The 26,124-nt window shown below is 44.9% G+C and overlaps 2 protein-coding genes and 1 long non-coding RNA gene across 5 annotated transcripts in view; 1 reads left to right on the forward strand and 2 right to left on the reverse strand.

Annotated features, from left to right (window-relative positions):
* The window catches only part of FAM13B (family with sequence similarity 13 member B), a 44,304-nt gene extending 39,354 nt beyond the window's left edge, over positions 1–4,950 (forward strand). The window contains 4 exon segments of the mRNA XM_040077865.2: positions 913–996; positions 1,091–1,263; positions 1,681–1,782; positions 2,599–4,950. Coding sequence (XP_039933799.1) covers positions 913–996; positions 1,091–1,263; positions 1,681–1,782; positions 2,599–2,722 — 483 coding nt within the window. The 3' untranslated portion in view covers positions 2,723–4,950.
* Positions 4,951–5,271: 321 nt separating this feature from the next.
* LOC120759035 (uncharacterized) lies at positions 5,272–9,069 on the reverse strand. Its single transcript, XR_005703113.2, has 3 exons — positions 8,719–9,069; positions 7,720–7,945; positions 5,272–5,698 (listed from the first exon to the last, which is right to left on the reverse strand). It is a non-coding gene; the product is annotated as an uncharacterized LOC120759035 (long non-coding RNA).
* A 4,210-nt stretch (positions 9,070–13,279) lies between these two features.
* MYOT (myotilin) lies at positions 13,280–25,900 on the reverse strand. Of its 3 annotated transcripts, XM_040077871.2 has the most exons (10): positions 25,742–25,900; positions 23,406–24,008; positions 21,554–21,704; positions 19,520–19,621; positions 17,450–17,499; positions 16,754–16,886; positions 15,488–15,695; positions 14,855–15,020; positions 14,253–14,386; positions 13,280–13,875 (listed from the first exon to the last, which is right to left on the reverse strand). In XM_040077871.2, exons 2-10 carry the CDS (start codon positions 23,840–23,842, stop codon positions 13,703–13,705), a joined length of 1,554 nt encoding a protein of 517 aa, XP_039933805.1. In that variant the 5' UTR covers positions 23,843–24,008; positions 25,742–25,900; the 3' UTR covers positions 13,280–13,702. The 3 variants fall into 3 exon arrangements, with proteins under 3 accessions (XP_039933805.1, XP_039933807.1, XP_039933806.1); XM_040077873.2 differs by lacking the exon at positions 23,406–24,008 and having other exon boundaries at positions 25,742–25,893; XM_040077872.2 differs by lacking the exons at positions 23,406–24,008; positions 25,742–25,900 and adding an exon at positions 22,554–23,057.
* Positions 25,901–26,124: the final 224 nt, after the last annotated feature.

Below are 26,124 nucleotides of genomic sequence, written 5' to 3' on the forward strand. Positions count from 1 at the left end.
CTGTAAGCAACACCTGTAAAATCTTTTTCATAGGTCTTTGCTTTTGAAACCTCTAAGAGATATGAGGAGCTCTCTCTTGTTGCCAAAGATTGTTCAGTGGCAGCTCCTAAGTAGTCTATATTCAGTGCCAGATATTTCAAGAATGGATTTTTAGCTTTTTATGACAACTGCTTCCATGAGATATCTTTCACTGTATCCTGATACACTAATGATATGCACTGAAACATGTAAGGAAATATCCAGAAAAGCAGGAGACTATCTGCCTTTCATGAACTAATGTTTGTGACAGGTCATTGTCTGTGTGGCTTTTGTGTTTCACCCTTTTCCTGTCCAGAGAACATCCACTGGAATTGCTTCTGCTGTCTGGGGATAAGGGATGAGCAGGATATCATGGCAGGTGTGCAAGAGGCACCTGGACAGCACAGGGACACCTGGTTTGGGCTGGAGTTCAAAGGACTTTGACTCTGAGGCAGCAACAGATAGCTCTGATTTCACACTTCCAACTGCAGGGCTTCAGAGTGGTCTGGAAACAGAACCCGGCAGGATTATTCCCCGTGGATGTCTGGCAGGAGAAAACCAGCTCCTATCTTCTGTAACTGTGCTTGGTTTGGTAGGGACAAGAATAAATACAAAATTCAGAGCTATCAGTCTTCTACAAAACATGGAGAGAGCAACTGTTTTTTATTTTAAGTCCAAAAAGGAGTATTTTAAAATAAATAACAAGCTGCAACATTTATTTCTGGGTCACGGATACCTTAGGTATCTGAGCTTTTTGGGTTATATGGCAATTTTATTTGTGCTCTCTTAAGTATGTTTGCAGTCTTTTAGTCATCTCAAAGGGAAATGCTGGGTGACTTCAAACAGCACTTGATGTCCTACTGTTCATTTTGAGACAAATTTCCATTTTTTCAGGGATCACCATCAACCAAGAGGCGGGGGCAGATGTTACAGCCCATTATTGAGGGTGAAACTGCCCATTTTTTTGAGGAAATTAAGGTAGGTACAGTGCATTTAAAAAATACTTCCCAGCACTTGTAATAGGGAACTGAAATACATCATATTTGTTTTGAATTTCTCTTTCCACTTTCAGGAAGAAGAGGAGGAAAGTGATGGTTTGTCTACAGACCTGAATGATATCTTAAAAACTGCTGCCCAATCACAGCCCGTTCTAAGCCCAGTTGAAAACTCCGAGTCTGATATAGAAGATGGTCAAGAGAAACTCACCCGGGACCTAAGGCTCTCCAGCACCCGAGCTGCTTCTATGTATGGATAATTAAGTGGTTAATTTAATTATAGTAGTTGTAATTATTGTAGTTAGAGTCATGATACTAAAGCTATGATGTTGGGTGGAAGGGAGTGACACGTTCAGCACTTCTCGGAAATGTTTGGATTGAATGAGTGTTCTTTGTTCTGACACGTCTGACTAAGATCTTTTTGTACTCAGTAAATTATTTAGTATCTTCTACACCTTCTTCAGCCTTACTTGAGCTGTGTAGACAGCAGAAAATTTATACCCCTTTATTAACTGCTAGTTTGTTCTCAATATTTTACTTTCGAACTGACAGCATGTTCCTTATGAGCCAGACAAATAAATTATTCGTGCAGATAGCTCAGTTGTTTCTGAGTAATTTGAATTCTATTGTACGGCCAACTTATTTTTGTTTCACTTGAAATTTTTAGGCCTGAATTATTGGAGCAACTGTGGAAAGCCAGAGCTGAGAAAAAGAAGCTACGTAAGACATTACGAGAATTTGAAGAGGAGTTCTATCAGCAGAATGGAAGGTTTGTTTAACACAAAAGCAGATGCTGGGCTGCAGCCTCATTATGTAGCCAAATACGTTTTCTAACTTTGAATGCTGTCAGCTGGAATTCTTCTCCATATAGTTTAGTTCTTTTAGGCTACTTATTTGAATTTGTTTTATCATGAGTTGGATTGCATTGCTGCCCACTGTAATTTTGAGGTGTCTCTTGTCATGAGCAACACTAACAGCGCTCCTAAGAGGTCACTTTCTTGACTGGCAAATGCTGTCACTTGACTTGTGCCTTCTGTATTTCTCCTGAGCTACAAACTCCTGGACCACTGGTCATACAAATTCCAGTAACGTGGCTTCATCGTGCACTTACTGAATTTGGGACAAAACTCCTTTTGGCTTCAATGGCAAATAATGAGGTTAATCATATTAATAGAGTCATTATAGTAAGAATAATGCTTTGCTGCCAGTTTGTGGGTCAATTTACTTACAGTGAAAAACTTAGATTGACTTAAAATTGTCTTTTTTTGTAGTGTGTACACAGGATCTGAAGTGAAATTCTTCATATCCTGTTAGCAAAATTCCCAGGAGTGCTTAGGGCAATGATTATTACCCAATGCTGCAGCAGTTGTACTGAACAAATGCTGCTGGATTTTCAATTCTGATTTTTAGGTGATGGTAGTTTTAACTACAGTAAACTAAAATATAATGTCATGCCTGTTATTGGTGAACAAGCTGCCAATAATGTTTTCATCTGCCCTAAAATAACTTCCCGTAGCTGCTTCTGTGTTTGGCTTGCTGCAGAATGGAGGATTTAGTTGAAATTTTGATGGTTTTCTTTTTACAGGAACGTACAGAAAGAAGATCGAGTCCCAATGCTGGATGAGTACAGGGAGTACAAGAAAATCAAAGCCAAACTGAGGCTGTTAGAAGTCCTTATCAGCAAACAAGATTCTTCAAAATCAATTTAAATTATATTCCTCCAACCTGTCGAGTAACATGCTGTTTCCATATACTATCCCTGTACTTATTGGGTGCTTGTGTTCATGTGTCATGCACTGTTGAAAGAATTCAGTCTGTGCACTTTACTGTGGTGCCACTAGGACATATTTGAAGGGTAAGCAGGTCCTGTCTAGAGAGCAAATAAGGTTTCTGAGTTGAGACTGCTCTATCCAACTTTAGCAAACACAGTTTCCATCGAAGTTTTGTATTCCAGATGCATCCATCCTGTTCCAAAACAACCATAGCTTTTTTTTTCTTTAGAGTTCAAGAACTTTGAGACTTTTGTTATTATCAACCTTTCGCATTGTTGAAGAAATTACTAATATTGTAATGCTACACCGAACTACTCCTCTTGCCTAAAAAAAATCAGCAAATTAAGGGTAAAGCTCTTAATTCCTGGAACACTTAAACAGACTGTAATTCCTTTCAAAGGACTGCTGTGGAACAACTTTGATTTTTTTGGTATTCTAAATTGCACCTATACACAGTAATAATTAACGTCTATGGATTTTGCTCATTAGCAGTCACGTTGCCTCCTTGACAAAGATGACAGTGGACAAACCAGAAAGTGACCTTTTCTTAGTGGCTTTTAAACCTTGGAAAACTGAAAAGTTCAGTCACATGCTGCCTACAGGACTCATGTCATTGTTGTTCATTTGATCCCTTTTTCAGTTGTTGTTTATCAGCCAGTGGTGGTGTAGTGTTTGGGCTGAATTGGATACGGCATCTCCGCTTTCAGAAGATTTGAGGAGCACAGTGAACACTTTGGTGTTTGGGAAATCTGATGGTGCTCAGACTTGTGTGGCTCCACAGAAAGGAACTGGCTTAGGAGAGTTAAAATCCCACTGTACCTGAAATGAGTATGGTGTCAAGGGCTAAAATCAGTGTAGTTAACACAGGGAGAACCGTCGGTTTGGAGTGGAAAGATTACTGCTGTTTATCACGGTTTTGTTTTACAGTTGGAGAATAAAAATACGTTATCTAATCCTTACGATGTAAGCAAAACAGTTTATGGGCCTTGCATGAATTTAGCTTCAGAGTTGAATCTAAATAATGTTTTGAGTATCACATCTGCTGTGCTGAATGATGATTTAGGGACTAGCTTTGCTCTGCAGCAGCCATCCGCAGCTGTTTCTGATCTGGCAAAATCAAAATGTTAATTTCAGCTGGTGCTTTCTCAGTTGGGTTTTTTTTTTATTATTTTTATTTCAGTGTATCAGTTTGATTGTGGCCATGTTTTGCATGCACCTACTCTCACTGCATGATTTTATGACTGGCTAATGTCAACGTAGCAATGATTCACTCTGCTTTATGAAAGACCAAAAATTAACTTTCTCACCATGTAAGAAATGGCTCGCACGTAACCTCAGAGACTTGCTGTTCTGTCATGAAGCATATGAAATAGGTTGCAAGTAGGATTTTTAGTGCTCAGATTTCATTTGTGTACTGTAGATTACTACTTGGTTTGTTTTACTCTGCTTGTAGGCATGTAATTTTGGAATTCAGAAAAAAAAAAAGCACTAAAACTATTGAGCACTGGTGGTATGCCTTTTTTTTTCTTTTTTTTTTTCTTTTTTTTTAACTGCAAAATGATCTGGGACCTTAGAGAATTATGAGGTTAAACTAGTCTTGAGACCATTTACCAATTTTATTCAGTTCCATTGTGCAATGTACACTTCAGTTCCTTTTCTATCAGTCTGCAGACACGGGTGTATCCAAACATTGAAACTAATGTGTACTGTATAGTGTTGTACATGAATGTTTGTGTTTTATATACCACATGCAAAATGTCAATATGCACTATTTAAATGTTTTAAATAATATATTCCTCCTTTATAATGCTTAAATCTATATGATTCCAATATTTTTATAAGTGAGTGAGTGATCAGACTGGTTCCAATTCAGAATTAACAGCTGCTTTGTGTTTGTTATGCAGTGTTTGGCTGTTTATTCAGTATAGTAGATAAGCATGGCAACAGTTATGCTGAGTGTGTTTTGTGCCATCCTTGTTGAGCAATAAATAAATGGTAGAACTAGGCATTTTGTGATATAACAGTTTTACTTTGGTAAAAGCAAAACCTATATATCTATATGGATATATAGATATGGAATATATATAACTAAACCAGATATAATTGCATTGCTATGTCTGGTGCTCATTGTATAGACTTTTATAATAAAAGTACCTTAACCTTTATTGTCTTGTATCTTTGTTTCCCATCATGCTTTCTCCTCCACTGCCATCTCTTAAACACCGTGCTGAGTCTTTGCTGCTCCTGTTTGTAGCTGCAGGGTGTTGTGCCCGGTGGTGGCTCTGGTGAAGCTGCATCCTGCAGGAGAGGGGCCCCAGCAGCTCCTGGACTGACAGCTCGGGTCGTGGTGCCGGCTGGGCTTCAGTTCCTGTGGGAGTCTGGCTCCTTCCTGCCCCCACAGCAGCAGCTTGGGAGCAGATGGGGCAGGGGGACTGGGACAATTCATTCCCTGCCAGCAGATGCACCCTCAGTGAGCACATCCGTTGTGTCCCCGTATCCATGAGGAAAGCTCATCCCTGGAATCAGTGCTGCAGCAGGTACTGCTGTTTGTGGCCAGGAAACACTGCTCTTACATGCTGCTGTACACACCAGAGGATGCTTTTTCTCGGAACCAAGCAGCCTTTATTTTTTAGTGTATGTTATGAGTTCACAGAAAGTGATCAAGGTCTTTGAAGCTGACTCTTCTGTTGCATTCTGTGAAAATCCACCTCTCTTTAGCCTTAGGTGTGGCAGGGGCTGAAGAACTCCTGAAGGTGAAGACTCTGCTTTTGGATGTGTGGCACTGCAGGTAAATGGGAGGAAGAAGCTGGGAAGTTGAAGGGAGCAAGTGAGGGAGAGGAGATGGAACGCAGCCTTGGGCATGTTCTTTGGGTTGGGACAGAATAACCTTCCCTCTGATCACATGGCCTTTCTCTGAAAATGGGAGAAAGAAATTCTTAGGATATTGGCCTGAAAAATGAACAAGGTTCTTACAGATCCATCCCACAATCCCCCATTTTTCCTTAATTACACTATTTATTCAATGGAGCTTGCTGTGATGAGGATGCTAATAAGAAAACAATTCCCTCAAAGACTGGTTTAGTGGGGACTGCTGCAATTCAATGTGCATTGAACTAAGATTTCAATGAGGAAAATAACTGTGTTGGACACTATTAGTCAGAATGGAGGAGAAGCATGTTTTTGAGGGTGCAAACGGCTCAGTTCTATTAGGAAAACCTACTATTGGAGAACCAGTTCCGAGACAATGCAAGTCTAGAGTTTTCCAAGCTTTCCTTCTTCAAGCAAATTTGCCTGAGCCCTTGTGTCACTGCAGGGCACGGAGCTTGCAGGCTGTGGAGAGGGTGTCCTGTGCCCCAGGGGAGTAGGGTGAAGTTGAGCAGTGCTTGGAAGATCTTTTGGGAAGTTCGGGGAGAGGAAATGTGTCCAAAGGTTTTGAGGCTCTGTATGAGACGGCTGCCAGGAGGAGGAAAGGTTGGAGGTGCCAAAGGTGCCACACACCTGCTTTCCTGATGTCAGGCTGTTGAGTAATCAGGATAAACATCATCAGTGACCTATGTGTTCTGGGACAAGTGTCCTGGGCTACTGCCTGGCAACAAGATCCCTTTAGAGGGGAGGGGAAGACGGGTTTTGTTTTAAAACCCAGTCCCTTTAGAAGAGAGAGGATGGCTCGGCCAGGAGGCCAAAGTACAAAAGCAATGACCCCTGGCAGGGCTGTTGGGCTGGAAATCCCCTCCTGGGACCCTTTGAATGCCTCTGCTCCCTCCTCCGTGACCCTGCTCCTCCTCTCTGGGATTAGACACAGGGAGAACGGAGCCCGTGTTAGCAGCAGGACATCGCATTTAAAATACAACTGCTTGTAGGATTTGTCTAAGATTCAGGGGCTTTGGGGGCTGGGGCTGTGTGTCCTGCAGGAGCCGAGATGTGCAGCAGCAGAACTTGCCTGGGACAGGGTCTGGGGGGTGCAGCGGGTGCTGCGTCCCAGTGCTGGCCCCGGCTTTTCCCGTGGCAGTGTCCGGATGGGGCCTGCACACGTGTTTTCCTTCCCCTGCAGCTGAGTCCTGGCCATTAACAGACAGCAGTGACTGCCTGGAGTGCCCAGCTTCTGGCCTGTACATCATTTACCTCTAGGGCTACGGGAGTAACGGGAATAACGGGGTTGAGGAATCAAAGCGCTGTTCCCGGAATCGCGGCTGGAGCGAGGATGGAGCGAAACGCCCTCTGGTGCCGAGCCGTCAGCTCCAGCGCCGAGGAACAGAGGCTGGGGCTTTTCCTCAGAGCTTAAATTTATTCTTCTTTCTCTGAAGGTAACAGATAGCGGCCGTAGGACTTGTTGGGAGATAAGCGGTAACCTCGGCAGCTGAGACATGAACGGAGCAAGGGTCAGGGAAGGGAGCTCGGATGTGAGGGAGCAGGTCCGGGATGCTGCCGGGGCTGGGATCCGCTCCCTGGGTCACAGCTGCCGGGGCTGGGATCCCCTCCCTGGGTCACAGCTGCCGGGGCTGGGATCTGCTCCCTGGGTCACAGCTGCCGGGGCTGGGATCCCCTCCCTGGGTCACAGCTGAGCCTCAGCAGCTCGGAACAAGGCACAGGAGCTGATGTCTTTCAGGCATTTGTGGCGGTGTCTGCCCAGAGCTCCAGCAGGGCTGGGCAGTTCTCAAAGCAGCACCTGAAAGGTTCAGAGGGAAGGCCCAGAAGCAGTGGCTGTTTATACATTTATTGACAGTCCTGCTCCTCTTGTCCAGAAATGAAAAAAAAAAAAAAAAAAGGGGGGGGGTAGTTGGTTTTAATTAAACTGTGTGAACAGTCTGGTACCAGCTGGGCTCAGACATTTTGCTGTGCCCTCCTTCCTGAAGCTCTACTAAATCCTTCCCTCCCTCAGGGCAGCTGTTGTCAGCCAGCATAAAAACACTTAAAAGCATCTAAAAATCACTGACTTTGTGCAGTTCTTCTGCCTCTCGGGTTGTGGCTCGGTGAGATTTCGGCAAGGACCGCAGCTGCCTGGGGATGGGAACAACATCTGCAGGAGCAGACTCCCACACCCTGCTGGAATGCTGCGCTGGAGGTGTCGCTCTGAGCTGCCATTGAGTTTGTTCTCAGAGGCTGGGCACCCTTGATGAAGTTCCTTCCATTCCTGTACCTTTGATAACTCCAAATTCAACACTAGAAGGATTAAAAAAAAAAAAGAAAAGCGTCAAACAAAGCCAGCATGGCTGCCTGTGGCACCAGTACCACAATCACTCCTGCAGGAAGAGACACGTGCATCTTTGTGGGGAAAAATGTTCCACATCTGGCTGAAAAGGACTTTCCTTCTGGCCCTTTCAAAAAGACAGGATATAGAAATACACATTTCTTTTCAGAATTTCAGGGATTGTTGTGCAGTTATGTTTACAGCCAGCCTGGGGCTTTTCCCTTTCTTCTTGTAGAAGTGATTTTGAAATAAAAATATGTTGTACAGAGACAGCCTCACCCCAGCTATGGAACTGGAACAAAGACTGCTGGAAACCTTTTAGCAAAGCAAAGAGAAGTTGCAGTAATGCTTCTTCTTGCTGTAGATGCAGCCAATGACCCAATAGATTGATGTGAAACTCGTTTGTTTTCCATACATCTGTTTCTGGTTAACGTTTGGGCAAATGTCCAGCTCACAACTTCATACAATTGCTAAAACTCATTGATCTCACCCTGCTGCCAATTCTGCTGTTGCAATGTATGACCTGGCCTGAACAAGCTTTCATTTGACTTTATGGGCATAATTGGTGATTTTTTCTTTATTTATAGGCTTAGCTTTTTGCTATTCCTATGATGACAAAAATAGTATCCTGTGGAGAAATAGCTTTTGTAAGCCACAGTGGGGGCAACTGTGAGTCCTTTTGTATTCTTCAACTTCCAAAAGGCAACCAGCAGTTTCTAAGATTATAGGAAAGAATAAAGCCTACCTTTTCCTTCGCACAGTTTCCATTGGTTTGGCCCCAGAGCACCTGGTTAAGAACAAAGGCAGTTCCTAATTTTGGAGAAGTTTGCACTCTGTGTCCCAAGGTCAGCAGAGGTATTTGCAGATAAAAATGTAATTAAATTACGCATCTCATCATGAAGGCAGTCCTGAATCAGGATCATAACATTTTCCCTCCTTCTGCAATTAAGAAGTAGCTACATTTTTTCACAGCTTTTGACTACAAAACTGTGACTGCCTTCCTCTGTTACAGCCAGACTGTCTGTACAGATCATACCTGGCTAATACAGGGTCTAGGAAGAGGCCGAATTTAGGGAGGCTCTTTGCCTCTGGTCATTTCCCAGCTGCTTCAATGGAGAGTGCTGCCCACGTGCAAATTTTGTTTTTTTAGATGAGCTTGGAATTTGCATGACCCATGTTCATGAGGGGGAGGTAATTTTAAACTTCTCTGGAATCTTATAAACAGAAATCTCCCTTTGAATTCCACCTTTGCAGCTCATCCATGAGAAGGTAAAAGTGAACATTCATGCTGTGCTTAGGAGCACTGTGATTCCTGAGTACGGAGCAGGGGGATACAAGCCAGTACTTTTATCCAGGGAAGGAAGATGCTGACAGCATGTTTACAACATCTTGTTGCAAAGAATTCACCAGGATGCAAGGAAATAACAATCTGGATAGACAAGGGCATCAGCCAGCAGCTCTTCCTTTAGCAGGGACCCTTCTGCAGCGCAGGAGGCATTGGGGGCAAGGATGGATCCAGAATGAAAGCAGAAGCCAGGGAGACTCCAGTCCAGCTCCCTGCCCTCTCTCCAGGCTCTCATTTTGCACAGGGAAGACTGGATCCTCTTTAAAAGGCCCTTGGTCAGATTGGAAGAGCCTGAGCTTTTTTCTGTTTTATCATAAGCTGTCTATATGGGACTTTACTGGCCAAACCTTTTGTGTTTGTGCTGTGGCAGTTCTGGGCTCGTGCTGTGTCACACGCCACACATGTTCCAGTTTTACTGTGCCAGCTCTGCTGGGCTCCAGCACTTCCCTGCTCTGCCAGGATTCAGGCTAAAACAAACAGGGTGGAAAAGAGTAGGGAGGACACAGAGCCACAGCAAGGCCAGAAAGGGGGTTGTGTGCTGGACCCTGGTCTGTGCAGCCTCTTCAGGCTAGGGCAGGTTAGACTGAGTCTAACCAGGTACAGACTGGGGCTCTTCTGCTTCACTGCCTCTTTAGCCAGTGCTCGCCTAGGCTGACAGACACAGGTGAAAGTCAGGGGGTAACTCACCCCCTTTCTCAGTTTTACTGCTTTTGTAGCACCCTAGATGATTGGTGCCGTGACAAAGAGGCAACGTGGGACTTGGCAAGGACACGGGAATTCATCACCACACGTGACTGATGGGATGGACTTCACGTAGGAGGTGTGTGCGGGGCTGAGAGCAGCCTTGGTGTCAGGGAAAAAACTGGGGGCCAGTGATAAATACAACCCCTTGGAATCATCTCGGGCCTTAATTGTCTAATATTGCTAACAACAGGGACTAATAATACAGTCTTTGGCACTGAAAAAAGCTAAGAAATCTTTCTCAACAGCCAGCACTTATCAGTGTACAGACCAGACACCAACAATTGCAAAAAATGGGAAAGACAGATCTGGGTGTGCTCCCTGATCTGACAGATCTGCATTTTAGTGAATTGTTTTCTTGCCAGCTGCTACCTGAGGAAAAGTGGCTGCATGTGCCTGAGGTGCCCAGCCTTTCCTTGTGTCTTTATGGAAGCATCATGCTCCAGTAAATTGGATTTCACACACAGTAAAGGTAAGAGCTCACCTGATTATCCAAACGAGGTTCACATTAGCATTTCATCTTGAGAAATACATATACATTTATGTTTATGAAATACAAACACAGGTATGATTAATGCAGCCCTGGTTCCTCTAGAGAGCCAGCTGCTCTGCCTGAGAAGCATCAGCCTCTCCACACTCTCCTGCTTTGATTTAGGTGAAGATATATCCTCCACTCTCTACCAGCCCATAGATCCCAGTTCCATGGGGATAATGAGGGGGCTGAGGTGTATTTCCATCTCTCAGAAATGGGAAAACAAAGCAGCTCAGCTTATGGAACCCAAACTGACGTAAGCCTGAACTTGTATTTTGTAATCCTTGTTAGCTCTTGTGCTCTTCTGACCACTCAAGACAGACCTTGAAACAACACTTTTCTTTGCATGAAGTGCTCACAAGGTATACAGCCTTAGCATATTCCTAGTGCCTTTATGTAGTTACCCAGTACCTTCACAGAACAGCAATTGCTTATTAATCTGGATTTCACTTAACATGGGCCAGGCAGTTTATTACTTTAAAACCTTATTTCATTACCTTAAATGAAATAACTCTGGTTTACATAGCTCATTGTTACTTAGGAATGTTCACACGGTCTCTCATTGTGTTAAATCAGTGCTAAATGAAGTGTGTGAAGCAGAGTGTATCCAGAGTATTTTTGCCTGATTCCAATTTATAAATATGCGATTTAAATTTGAGTCTCCTATAATTGATTTCTCCAGAGATGACAGAGGTGATAGGAGCGCTAATATGTGCTTCTGCTCAGCTGGGCTGGCTCTTTCCAGTTCTTCCTGTCTCTCTGCTATGGATTTCCCATGCCAAATACCCATCTCTGATGCTGGCACAAAAACAAATCCATGGTTTATCTCAATGCAAACAAGAGAAAAGCTCAGTTAATTGCACTCATGGCTGTGACTGCAGAATCGTGGCACTTTCAGAAACATTGCTGTGCTCAGGCAGGACTACTTGCTCAGACTGATTCCTTAGACTGAAGTCAGACCTGTCTTCAGCTCAATAATGACATTTGCTGTAAGCATGGTAAAACTGTGTGGAATTACAGGTGGATAGATCCAGTGGTGTTGCCTCCTTTCAGCTGGTGGGCTTGGGCTACTCCCAACAGCAAATTCTTGTAGTAAATATGGCTGTTGTCGTTTGGGAGGGTTAATGTTGAATTGTGATAGCATTTGTCCCAGTAGAGTCCATCCAATAGGGACCCCTTTGCAAACAGTGAAAATATTTTTTATTGAAGACCTTTTCCAGACCAAGCCTTGTATTGAGTATATGATGCAGCAATTAGCTGGCATGTTGTTCTCCTAGGCTGATTATTCAGAAGTATCAGAATTGTTTGTACCCAGAATTTCTCCAAACACATTTGAAGGAGTTGGTTGCCTTTCTTCATCTGGAAGCACAACAGTTAGCACCTGGTTTTCAGGGGAACCATGAGGTGAGGTTGGTCTGAACTAACACTGGCAGCTTCTTCACTTGTTTCTCTACAGCATATTTACAAGGAAAGCTTTGCCCTCCAGAAATCAGCTCCTGTCATCCTCAGAAGAGGAGGGCTCCAGGCAGAGGTGGGACATGGCTTTGCTCAGGGAGCACGTCTGTGCTCAGCACACTGAACATCACCAGAGAAGGGGAAGGAGGGGACACTCACAGGCTGAATTTAGAGGGTGACAACAGCTTCTAACCTTGCTCTGCCATTTCCAGTTGTCACTAAGTCATGCTGCTGGGAATTGAGAGCCATTTCCACTGCAGGGATGATTTTGGGTGGATGATGTGTGGAGTAAGAAGTGAGCACTGAATGAGGTACAGCTGACACAGGGATTGCTGGTAAAGAGTGGCAGTCACCTCAGTTACTCCATGACTTGTGTCTAAAGACATCTTGTCTATGTCAGAGAAATGATGCAGACTTCCACAGTGGAGCCTGTGGGCAAACTGGGTACTGGTTTGCATCTGATCAGCTCCATCTCCAAATGTGGAAACAGAGGAGTTATCTCAGTGTATTTCATCACTTGGGCAGCCCAGAGGAGATGTGTGGTGGTAGAGCTGCAGAATTTTGGGGTGAAATTTAATAGTCAGTGTTACGCAGCTCAGATTTGGGGGTTATTTAATGGTACAGCAGTGCAGCGTGGAACTGAGGCCTCCTTTTTTCTGTTCTGGAAGATGCTTGAGAGGTTTGCTGACTGTGCACCTTGATGAGGAGCTCAGGCTAGATCAACCCCTGCAGATTTTCTTGTAGTAAGTACAGTTGAAAGGTCTCCAATTTTGTTTTGCTGGAGTTTGACAAAATCATGTTCCAAGGTATTTAATACTGTTTTGAACAAGGTGTCTGTGAACAGCAGCATACAAACTGCTTGGGTAACTCAAATCAACAGCTTGTTGAGAGTCAACAGCAAGAGAAGTTGCAACCACTCCTTGATTAAAGGAGGGAAAACATGATAGCCCTAGTGATTCATATTATAGAGGGCAGCTTTTGGGTCAAGTGTGCAAGGAGAATAAATATTGATGTTGCCTCGCTGGCATGGTGTAGTGTTAATAGGGTGTCGGCATTTAGTTTATGCTAAATATTTTATATATGTCAGATGGCAAATGACAGTGGGAACAGACAGGAGAAGTGACAAGTGGAAAGCTTAGGAGGGTAAGAATCCACCTTTCCCAGGCTGCAGCTGATGCCAGACATGCAAAAGCTGCTTTTAACAGATTGAGCAAGAAAGTGTCACAGCTGATGTTGGTTATTTAAAATTTTATTTGCCTATAATTTATTCTCATAAAAACACTCTAATCTATTTGGTTTAGTATTCAGACAGTACAGACTTCTGATATTATCACAAGTGATATTAGAGAAGCAGTACAAACCAAGCTACCTTAGTATGTAACCAAGCACAGGTGGAACTAAGCCCACCCAGACCTGTAAAAACTACTTAACCTCCTTTCTTAGGCCTTCTAATTTAAATGCAATACTCAGTTAATGGTTATAGTCACCAAACCATATAAATAAAATCTAATATGGTAAAACGGGAACAGCTGAATGTGCAAGAGTCAAAGTAAAAATATGTAAGTAGGTATTTTGCTAATTAGAGCAATCACCAGTTAACTGCATCTATGTTGTAACTGTCTCTTATAGGTGTGAGGTTTTCCTCTTCATTTCCAGTTAAAGTTCATCACTTTCATACAGTCCAGACTGCTCAGCCAAACGCTGAAACTCCCCTTCTGGTGAGAAAGCTTGTTTCACATCCAGTCCTCTTCCATTAAGTGCCAAATACTTGCTAAAAGTTGGTCGAACCCGTAGCTGCTTTGGGGCTGGAAGTGGCTTATTTGCATGTGCTGGAAGAGAGAGAAAAATCCTCTTTCAGTGCCTTCCCAGAGTGTAGAGACACCTACGGAAGAGCAACCCCATTGCTTTTACCTGCAACATAAACCAGTGAGCCCTTGGGAAGAATTTAGCAGGCAAACCCGTATCTCAGACACCAAAGATTTATAATCACCCTCTTGCTTGGTGTCAGGGAAACTGTAGTCTTTAAAAGCACAAAAGGACACTCCACAGTGTCCTGTACTAGACAAAAGAGCCTTTCCCAGGATAGTTACTTTTTTGTCTGGGAAATAAATCCTCCCAGCAGTCTGAACTCCATGAGATTAATCTTCAGGGCCAGTTGTGAATATTAGATGCACTTTCTGTGGCACTGGGATGACCTGGAACTTACTTGCAACCTCTAGCCTGGCGTGGCACGTGGCCACCCCAGCCCCGTTGACAGCAGACACGGTGTACCAGCCAGCATCCTTCTTGCTTGCATTATGGATCAGGAGGCAAATCCTTCCAGTATTGTCATGGAGCAAGCTGAAAAATGAAGGTGTTAATGCCTAAGCGCTTTGAGGAGGAAGGAGAGAAAGCAGAGTCAGTTTTCATGTTGAGGAGCTGAGCAAGCCCCAGAACAATCCTTGCAGGGCACTGCACATGGATCAGACACAAACACTGCAGTTGTGTTAGAGCCACCAGGGACTCACATCTTGGCACCACGCAGGGGGCATCAATGTGTATCCCCACACTGCACATTTCATTCCCAAAGCTGTGCTTCTCCACGGGCTGCTGGCACTCAGAGGAGCACCTGGGCACAGCTCTCTCCCTCTGTGCCCTCAAAGCAAGGCTCTGGGGGCAGCACACGGGGCTGTGCCCCTGTGTCACACATCAGGGGCAGATCCAGCTTTCCAGCCTGCTGCCTTTAGAGACCAGCCCATTTACATTGGATTCAGCAAATACTGGCTGCTGTTTTCTAACACACCAATGGCCAACTCATCAGTAGGGTACCTTATTCGGTCTGTATTATATTGTACCATTTCGTTGTTTCTTTTCCAGTAAATCCGAGGTGTTGGGATGGCAGAGATCTGGCATTCCAGTCTGGCTGTGTCTCCTTCAAAAACCTTTTTGCTTTGTGGCTTGAAAATGAAAGTTGGAGGCGTGTGATGTTCTTTTGCTAAGTTAAAGAGGAGAGAAAAGGAGGAGTTACTGGAAGTGTGGAATGCTTGTGTCATGCTGGTTTTTTAAGACTTCAGGATGCTAAATTCAGGAGGACATGTGTTCCTCACTGCCTGTCCTTAGCCTGCAGGCAGTTCCCATGAGCATAAGGGTGTAGTAAACACAGTCCACTTTAGGAGAGTCAATTAACATATGTTAGCAATCCTGTAAAATTAATTACATTTATTAAATTAGATTCTGGATATCTCACTATATCTAAATATCCTGATAGAAGTAGCTTGAAGAAGTATGGCATCCTAGAAGTAGTTATTAAAATAGTTTTGGAACAGGTAAGTTGATTTTTATTGTTTGAGCCTGAATATCCTCTTTTTATTATTAATTTAATATCCCAGACACAGGGAGGGAAGCAGTAGATTGCTGACTTTCCCTGTGTGGCCAGGGAATTATCAGTGCTCTCAGTCTTACCAATTACTTCCACTTTTACTGTGAAAGACGATTCTCCTGCACGGTTGACAGCCACACATTCGTATGTCCCTGCATCAGCTGATTTGACTGCTTCAAAAATAAATGAGTGGAACCCCTTTTCTGACACTATCATTTTATGGAACTGATCCTGATGAACCATCCTTCCGTTCTGGTACCACATCACATCTGGAGTTGGGAGCCCACTAACCTGGGAGGGAGAGAAGTGAAGAGTTAAACACCTTTAAGATAATAAAATCCCTCCAATACCGCAGGGAGTTTGATGCTGATAGGTGATCAAACCATGTTTCTGCTGCAAAATTGTACAGCGTTGCCTAGTTCTGAATATTAATGTGGTGCTGCACAGAAAGGCTCAAGGAAAGACGAGCTTTAGCTACAAGACAGTAGGTGCTGTTCCTGCAACCCCCTGTTGTTCTCTTCTTGTAGGTGCCTTTGATCAGGCCCAAGATGCTCATTGTGGGTTCAGCCTTTCGCTCCCACAGCTGTCACTGCAGCAGTGCTGACACCCATAGCTGATAATGGCTGTAAATAAGCTGTCCTGCAGGCACGCTCCAGCTTCTCCGCGGCGTTCAGGAGTTCAGGCAGCCTGGAGGAAGATGGCTAAAGGCCATCTGTAAGTCTGGTCAGAGTTTACTGGAGCAAAGAGATTGGCAGTCATTAGGAAAACCCAAGCCTGTGAGGAAGAGCAGGGTCCTCTCTTACCCCAGGGTCGGTACAGCTGCCATGAAGTTCTAGGCCGTTCTTGAGTTTTGTTTCTCTTTAGGGCATTTCCTTGCTTGTCTGCTCCAGCAGGAGTACAGTCACCTCAGGGAAGACTCTTTAAAGGGAGGTGAGTCCTACACAGACCTCGCTGGTCGTGTGTCCACTGAAGTAGGGGAGTCCCTGTGCAAAGCACAAGGTTCCCTGCCAAAAAGCCTTTTTTCAGCAGGGCATGAATATCCATTCTTTCCAAGGAGGTCTAGAGACATTCTGTAGTGGCCTACATTTACCACTATTTAGCTTTAATTATACTCTTATGCAGCTAATTCCACCTATATTTTCCAAGGGAAAATGCTGACATATTTAGCCATCTCCTGTTCCTTGGTTTCTGTAGCCTGGGGAGACCCTGAACCATCTGCCTTTAGTGCTCTGGCTTATTAAAGTACAAAGGCACTGCAGAGACCTCTCTCCACGCCCCACACCCCAAGAGGGAATGGCATGGGAAGGGAGAGGTTGGCACTGGAATGGGAAGGGAGAGGCTGGCATTACTTTGAAGTCGAGCCTGCAGAAGCGCCCCTCCTCAATCACTACATCTTCAGGCACTTGTGTGAAACGCGGCTGGAAAAACTTCTCCTGGATTGAGTCACGTCCGCGATCGTCCCCTCTTGAGGATGGTCTGCTCCTGAAAATGGGACAGGAACAGTTAGTTGTGTAAAAGCTACTGTAGGACAAGTGACATCAAAGCTCTGAGTGCAGCTGGGATCCCTTAACGCATTTAGGAATCCGACACTACAGTTCTGGTTGGTTTTTCAGCTGTAAGTCCTAACTTTTGATCAGCCACTTCTCTTGCTCAAGTCATTCAATTCAACACAGAAGCATGAACTTCATTATGGCCTAATATCCAAAAGAACTGGCAAGAGAAATTTGGCTGTGTTTCATTTTCATAATTTGTATTCATTGAAATATTTGTATTTCTTTGACTAGAAATTAATCTTCTAGAATACAAAGAATATTTTCACAAGGTACATGGAGTTTTTAAAGCTCTTATGCTATGCTTAGGATTCACTGGATTAAGATCATAGACGTCATCACCCATCCACAAATGGTAGCATTTTAGTTGAGAGGGAGTGAATTTAGTAATTACTACTTTAGCAAAAGTGGTAAGTAGTGAGAGTAAACCAACGTTGTCTAGAAATGTTTGAAATAAGATCTTGAAGAATAGCACAGCACAAGTTTTTGCTTTACCTTACATGTGTTGTAGGAACCTGCAGCCTGATGTTTTCTGCATTCTGGTGCTTGGGAAAAGAAAGACGAAAGGTGAGTTCACTTAGAAAGATTTATCTGGAGACTGAATGAGAAGCCAATTTAAGTTTATATCCTGACTGCTGCTTAAAGACAAAAAGAATCTACTTCAGAAGTCATTGGGACATGTGGCAGAGGAACCTGCATGGGGATCTGAGGCACTCTGTGCTCACCATGGGCTTTGCCATGGCAGAACTTCTCATTGCTGCCCAGATGATGGGTGCAGCAGCTTTCTCTGGCACACAAAGTTTCTTGCCAGCCCATAACCTTTGCTAGAGGGGAGCAGGACTTCTGGCAATATTTAAAGTGAGAGCTGAGTACAGAGTGTCCTTCCCCACAGCAGGAATAGAAGTGGAATCGCTGGCAAGAGCCTTGTATTGTGCCCACTTAAATATGGTACCAGCAGTGACGGACACATGCTGAGCTGGAAAATACTTTTCTTTCTAGATCACAGCACCAGCTAAGCTCGCTGACAACTCTGCAATCACATGACTAAATCTGTCAAAGTACCCAGGATTGATTCCTGTTAGGAGCTTGGATGTTTGGAAAAGGCGACAGCGTTTGGTGCCAGTGACTTGTTTTAGCAATGGAGTCAGAGAGAGCAAACACTGCATGAAAATTTCTGGAGTGTTTGCACTGAGCCATTCCAGTGTTTGGTTCTGTGCTCTGCAGCCCAGTCCTGTGGAACATTTAAGCCTGGGTTTAAACTTCAAGCACGGAGGCAGTTTTAAGTTCAGGGGAAGCATTGCATGAATGAGGGGTTTGCTGGGCTGAGTTCAGTGTGGAGTCTAAAGGCAATTGCCTGTATCTGCTCATTTACACGGGTTCTGTAGAGTTATTACTTGTCCTGTCAAATGATTCTGTAGTGATGAAGCTGCTGATGATCCTAATGATCTGTTACATGGGCTGACTGAGTTAAGTTCCTGAGGAATCAGGGGGTTGAATGAATCAGTGACTACAATATTTAAAAATAAGACTGAACAATGGGAGTAAGTTGTCCCAAACACAAGTCAATCTCTACTTCCAATGTTCCTTTTTTTAAAGCAGCATTTCACGCATGCTGAAAAGTTGTCAGTTATCCTGTTTTGACAGAATATTTCCTCGTTCTGCAAAGGATGAGGCTTCCCTTGCTGTCTGACATTCAAAATTTTCCCTTCTTTCCTGTTCTTGACGGGTGATTGTTGGGGAGAAGTAGCTCAAACTGTGTATTCCTCCTTTGCCGTGATCTTGGGTGTCTGTTCCATTCCTCCTTTGCCGTGATCTTGGGTGTCTGTTCCATGCAGGAGTTCTGCTGAGGGCACTTTGGCAGGTTTGTGCCTGCCCCTGGATCTCCACTGCCTGCAGCAGGAGGGGTGTTTTCTTTTTGCACAGGTAGCCAGTGCCATACCACAGACATTTCCACTAACTTTGAGCACAGAAGTGCCAAAGAGAGCTCCTGTCTGGCCTGAATAACCAACAAATGATGCAAGTCTCCAACTAAAACGCTTTGGAAAATGCCAGTAGTGATAGATTCTTGTCTATCAGCATGTGGGCTGCTGAAATAACTGCTTTGCATTCTCTTAATGGTTGCAGTCCCCTGGAAGGGCTAAAACCCAACCAATCCCAGCCCAAGGCCGTGACCTCTCGAAGCCAATGTCACATATTTTGAACAGAGACAGGTGTAAACCTTGTTGTGCTGGCCAAGCCTGCGCTCAGGCTGTTGGGAGTGGGCACCTGGCTCCCTCATGGTGCTGCTCCCTCCCTGTCACAGGCACTGGGTGCTGTGCAGCAGCTGTTGTAATTCCTCCCTGGAAAGGTCATTCCTACGGATCAGGCACAGCAAGGGAATGGTGCTTCAGTTTTCCCCCTCAGCCATCGTCCCGTGAAAGCACCAACCCCTGCCACGGGGAGCTCTGAGAACCACCCCCTCACCTGCACTGGCACCAAACAAACCCCATCCCTGCCCCATGCAGGTACAAGCAGGCCACAGCACAATCACAGGAAATGCTTGGCTCTAGAAAGGTCCCCAGTTACCTGTGCATTCTGCATGTTGTCCTCACCCTGTGTGTCCAGCACAGAGGCAGCGTTTGCTGGTCCCAGCAGCCTGCGAGCCATTCTTTCCTCATAAGTCAATCGCTGAAAACAGAGTGGAGAGGAATTCTGCTCAGAAGTCCATTTATTATTTCAGATCAGCTTGTTAAGAGCACATTAATATGCCACGAATTCAGGATGTTGTCAATGGAAGCGGGAGCTGACCAGAAGCCCCACGTCTGGCCCAAAGGGTTTGCAGTCTGTGATGCCAACTGAAGTCAGCCTCAATATATACAGCACTGAAATGCATAAAAGATTAAACTGCCTGTTCATCAAAGCCTCCCTAATGCCATCTGTGGCCTTCCACTCCTCCTCTTTCTCTGCTGGGATTATTTATGGGCAGCTGATGGCATCATCCTCAGAAGCCAGTGAGTCCCAGGGTACCTTTCTGTCGGGGCTGGGAAAACTTCCCAAGCCATTCAGCTGCGGAGCTGGAGGCATGATGGATGCTCCCAAAAAAGCAAGAGCCACACCAGAAGCAGGCACAGCCAGAGGGGAGCACCACTGCCCCTGAAAGCACCGGGGAGCAGTGTTTTCACCAGCATTTTCACCAGCAGGGTGAAATGCTGTGAGCTGCCTGGGGAGGAGGCAAGGACACGTTTCAGGCGTGACACAGTAAGTTCCTACAGTCTGGATGTGGCACACAGGGATAAAAATGAGCAGGGCTAAATTCAAGCTCTGTCAGTTGGGTTACTTTAGAAAAGTGTGTTACTGCCCTGGGCACCAGAACGCCTGACACTTCACTGCCCACAAAGTTTAACTCGGGTTTGGATTTTGTGACACGAGGACAAGCTCTGACTGAATTTCTACTCCGTACGGATATACGTGTGCTGCGTGGGGAAAGGTTTGGGAGCCTTGTGGGACTTTTCTTTAGAAGAGAGCACAAGTCCTTTAGCAAAACCTGTGAGAGCTGAATATCCCTGAGGTCCTTACGTGTGTATCAAGTGTGGCTGAGATTGGCCAGTTGGCTCGGACGCTGTTGGAGGACAAGGGGAGGAGGACACAGTGCTGATTGCATAAGCCTTATTTTTAGCCTGGCTTCCTATGGGAAGAAAAACTGACTTGCTATGACGAGTTTTCTTACAGCACATGGGACATTCCTGTTTAGGAAATGTTCAGTCAGATTTGACCTGTTTTTTTGCCGATTCAGTATTCAAAATTACATATATGACACAAACCTGTTCCCACTGATGATCTTGAAAATACTCCTTTCTACTTCAGGGGAAAGAAGATGGAAACTTTAAACACCGTCCTTTAACCAATCTGCCTCCAGCCAGCAGAAAGAACATTAGAAACCTGCCTGCTCTAACTTGCTGCAGTGGGTTTCCCTACTGGTAGCAAATTTTTCTCCCAGATTTTGATTTCTTGGTAAAGGGGATTCTATTGTGACCCTTTCCAGAATAAATAAATAAGTACTGCAACTAAGAAACCTTCTTATAGGAGACAGGCTTTATGATAAAAGATCATATAATTTCTTTTATTTATTGTTGTTCACATAAAAGAAAAACATTTACCTCATTTGGTGATGATCGTACAAAAAGAAAAAAAAGAAATACCCTATTTGGTGGTATTCCCTAGAATGAATTTTCAAATATTCCAATTTTTCCTCATTTTTTTCTAATGATTTTGAGATATTTATTAACCCCAGGTTGTAGCCATGTCTAGAGAACTGAGGCATTCTCCTTGGATTTTTAATTTTCTGTGGATGTGATGCTCAACAGGATCCCCAGAAGAGAGTTCAAATTTGTGCTACAGCTCTAAACGTGTCCCTTTTCGTTTCACATTGAAAGAATATTTTGGTCATAAATGGCTTTTTCTCTCATAAGATCTGTTGAGGTTCTGAGTAAAGGTCTTTGGGCAGTGTTGCTCCAGCATTTCCTTCTGCTTTTATCTCAGTTTGGAGGCTCCAGCCTCTGGGGCAGTTGAAGCAGTCTTTGCCCCCCTGCTTGCCCTACTGAGAGTTCTGTACTCCCTTACCTGGTTGCCGTTCTGGAGGAGGCTGTCTTTGCATCGGAGCTTCTTTTCCAAGTCCTGAATGAGGGCCTCTTTTGTTCCTTGAATTTCTTGGTCTGATGTCTTCTGCATAGAGTTGATGCTGGCTTGTTTGTTATACATGGGCTGCGAGTAACTACTCGTGCAGGGAGAGAAAACAAAGTTATTCCCATAGCCCTGCTGGATTATTTGTTACAGCTTCACAGAGTGCACACAGAAATGTGAGCCTGCCTCCCAAAAGCTGTAATTTAAATGGGCCCACAAAGCACCTGGGAGGTGAACAGGCCAAACTGGGTAATTGAGTATCAAAACCTTAAGGGGGGGAAGCATCATTATTCAGCCAAGTCACTCAGTGTCCTCCCGCAGGAAGGATGTTCAGCGTCCCTACCTCCTCACAGCCTGACCCTGCAATCCACAGCCACGGGATACAATCAACTCCTGGAGCTGGGTACCAAATCTGATTCTGACAGATGCTAGGCAATGAGGAGCATCCGTCAGAACAGGTTACAAAGGTCTGCTGGAGGTCACAGCACTCCGTGCTGACAGGCTCTAGCCTGGTTTGTGACCTGCTTGTGTTCAGAAATTATTTCTATTCCAAATCTTCTTCCTCCTGTTGCCTGGGAATTTGTTCTGCTGACCAGACTAGAGTAGAAGGGTTATAATTCCAGAGTACTCCCAGCACTGCTTGGACTTAATAACTTAACATGAGTTATAACTTTAAAACATAAGTGATTTGCCCAAAAAATGAATACATCTCATGTCCCTGTTTGCTCATTAGTAGCATGAAAATAATTCCTCTTCCCAGTGCATGTTGCATTTAGGAAAAGCTTATAAGAAAAGCATAGTGAGATACCCAAGCCCTTTGTATGGAAACAAGCAACCCCACACTACAAACACAAACCCCAGCAGTCACAAACTCCAGTTGTGTCCCAAACCCCCCACACTCTTGCAGGAAACACTCCCCAGCTAACTCACCCCATCTTACCTTTCCCCTTCCCTCTGTGCTGTGATTCAGAAAACAGACAGAAATATTCTGATTTCCTGAATGCAAACTGACACTTAAACCCAGATTTATATCCAAGTCAGCAGGACCCCCTGCCCTTATCAACTTTCCAATATCTCACTTTGTGCATATTCTACCCTGACTTTCCCCAGGACCTCCAGCTGATATTGGCAGGAATACAAGTTGGTGAGAAGGCAAGGCCCAGCTCCCTTTGAGATCTCACTGACCTTGGAAGATATTTGGATTGCAGCCCAAAGGCAAAATGATATAATACACATTCAGGAAAGAATTTAGTCTTTGGTCTAAAGCGGTAAAATTTTCAAGGGGCTGCCTTTCTTTTACAAGTTTGATTAATGACAGGGGTATTGTAGGTGAGTTTAGATCCACATCATGATGGGGAACTTGAAAATATTGCTGAGGCTTGCTAGGACTCCCTAAGTTGTTTATGCGTGGGGAATACTACTGCCTTCACCCTGTCTCCTTGTTCACAAGCCATGACTCTGGAAAAAAAAAAAAAAAGAAAATTGGGATGGGTGCCTGTCTTCTGTTTTAAATAACCTTAAGAGATTTCTGTCAGATCAAACTGAACAACCCAAACCAGCTCCAGAAAACTCCCGCAGCAGCCTGTGACATGCCCACGGCGCAGTCTAATTCCCACACAAGGGCCAGCACTCCTGACCCGACGGAGGGGTTCAGCCCCGAGCACCAGCCGTGAGCGGGAGCTGGGCACGGGCTGGGCCAGCCCGGTGCTTTACCGGGGCGCTGGGTGGGGTCAGAGCTGGGGACAGGCCAGGCCAGAGGGAAGCAGGCTGTTAGAAGGCTGTGTATACTTACTGAGGTTCCATGGGAGAAGGAGCTGGGCTGTTATAGTCGGGCTGCGAGGGGAGCACTGAGCACAGGAAGGCGGCGGGGGATTGGTTAGGCACGGGTAGAAGCCTCTGCCCGGATGATGAGCTAGCAGGAGACTGTGCAGATGCAGGAGTGATGGGATATGTGGATTCCCTGGGGGCACTACAGGAAGGTGAGGAGAGCGTGATTGAAGAGCTCAGCGATGACGAGGAGGAGAATTTCTGCCCGCTGGGGTTACGAGGCTGTATGAGGATGGAGGACTGTTTGATTTCTCTGCTTGTCTCTGTAGAGGCTGCAGGTCCTGGAGGCTGCTGTTGCCCTTGACACACATTCTTAGACTGGATAAAGTGTTTTGGACGTTCGTAGTTAAACATGCTTGGTTGGCACATAGAGGAAACGGATGGGAGATTAGGGACACTCATAGGAGAGGTTTCACGGCTGTCCTGGGTTTTTGTTGGTGATAACGGGCTTTGGATAGGTGGCTGGTAAAAGCTAGGTGATAGGCCACAAAAGTTTTCTTGGCTGGGCTCCTGGATAGAATGGAACCCTTGCCTTGCAGAATAGAGGCTTTCTTGGAGTGGATTTTCCCTTAAGGAAGACAATACAGATAAAATAAATGGTACGTCACAAGCTGAATCACAAAAATACTGTGCTCTGAGCAGTCATTAGCAATCCAAACACTATGAAGTTAAAGTTCAACTAAAATTAAACTTGAACTTAAAGTTATTTAGGATTTGTTAAAACTGTCCCACAACTGTATGAACATTTTGGGTTACAATAACAACTACGTAGTCTGTCTGGCTCAGGTGCAATGATCACTGTGCTTGTCTCATATGCCAGAGCCCAGTAAATTCTAAAGGAAATAACAATTGGTTAGCCACCTGTCCAAATCTGCATATAAACACAGATACTACTGCTAAGCCAGGTAATTTCCTACATATCATCTTAGCTAAGGATTCCTGGATTCTGCTGTTTTGTGCCCTGTCAAAGTGCTAAATGTACTATTTCCCAGAACCAGCTATCTGTGCCAAGAAATTCTTCGTACCATAGAGAAGCACAAAAGTTTCACTTTCTTTTAAGTCTAAAACTAAATTTTGAAACAAAATCTCCTGATTTTTTTCTCTAATGGATTTTGAATTCAGAGCTTCTAATATCCCACTGAGGTTTGGGATTAGAATACCAGGGAGAGACAATGTGTCTCTCTGTTTGAGGTGATTTCCTGATATTTTCTATTAAGGCTGCTAATTTCTGGAATAATATGAGCTGCAAGATAGGGTAGGGCTAGCTGAGCTGCTCAGAGTCCTGCTTTTATTTTGCAGGTGTTTGATATCTAAACCTGGGCTTTCCATCAGCCCAAGACTTGGGAAAGTTTCACTGAGCAAATGGACAAGTCTAAAAAGTTTCACTTTTTAAAATGGACAAGTGACTTCAGCTCCAGGATAAATACTCCCCCCAAAATAAACACAAAGACACTAATAAAAAATAAAAAATATATTAAAAAAGACAGAATATAAATCCCCACAGTTACATGTGCTGGAAAATATTGTAATCTTGCCCCACTGAGATCAGCTGTTTCGCTGCTATATATACCCAGTATATTGTATTCCTCTCGTTGGAGAGCCTGGAGAAGGGCTCCATGAGGTCATAAATTCCCATGGGGGGAGATAACTGGAGACGTTGCTCTGATATTAAAGACTTAAGGCTTTCATTTCCTAAAGGTAATCATCAATATTAGTTGTGATTTAGATGTAAGTAAACAAAGGCCTTATAGTAAAAATTCCCTAACTTTTCCCTTGTCATACTCTTGGAATTTGAAGCTGGCTCAAATTTTTGGAGCGTGTCCACACTATGTCCTCATTGACCGGTGCAGAAAACTCGTGAAGTCTTGTCTTTATCCCATTTTTATATCACCACCTGTGCACAGATTTGTACATTCACTGTACCACGGGCTGTGGACAGCAACCAGCGTTCACTTCGATTTCTAGAACACTGCACTTAGCCAAGCTCTGATGCACAGCGTCACTTCTCACAGCAAGAGATATGTCATGTTTTCCTCAAATCGTTCCACCTTGATTTGGGAGGGGAAAAAAATAAATCCGGAGAGACATTTGACCTTACAAGATGCAAACAGCGAGTGACAACAGGGAGGGTTTTCCTGTTGAGGAACAAACCCATGTTTTTGGCTCCGCCGCTGCCCACGTTCCCCTTGGCACTGCCGCTCCCCAAAGGTACGGCTTCACCTCCGCGCTGCCAGCGCCCTGCGCTCCCTGACCGGATTCCGAGTGAAAAGTGACTGGAAAAAACCCGAACAGGCACCTTACCTACAGCCTAGGAGCTGTCACCTGGGCCGCGGCCGGTATTTTGGGAAGGGACGGTCATTCACTGGCCCGGGCTGTCATAGCCGCCCTCTGCGCGGTGGTACGGGACCGGAGGCTTTAATGTGCTGCCAGCGGTGACAGCCGGGACCTGCCTGTCCCCGGCCCCCGCCGCTGTCACAATAAGAGTCTCCGCAGCCCGGGCACTGCGAGGGCCGGCACTTGGGCAGGTGCCCGCGGGCAGCGCTGGCACCGCCCGGCGCTCCGAGCCGCCGCTGCTGCTCCGGGCCGCCCAACACGGCCCTGTCCCGGCCCTGTCCCGGCCCTGTCCCGGCTCTGAACCAGCCCTGTCCATGTCCCATCCCTGTCCCAGCTCTGTCCTGTCCCTG

This window comes from Hirundo rustica, chromosome 14 (assembly GCF_015227805.2).
Source record: "Hirundo rustica isolate bHirRus1 chromosome 14, bHirRus1.pri.v3, whole genome shotgun sequence".
NCBI lineage: Eukaryota > Metazoa > Chordata > Aves > Passeriformes > Hirundinidae > Hirundo > Hirundo rustica.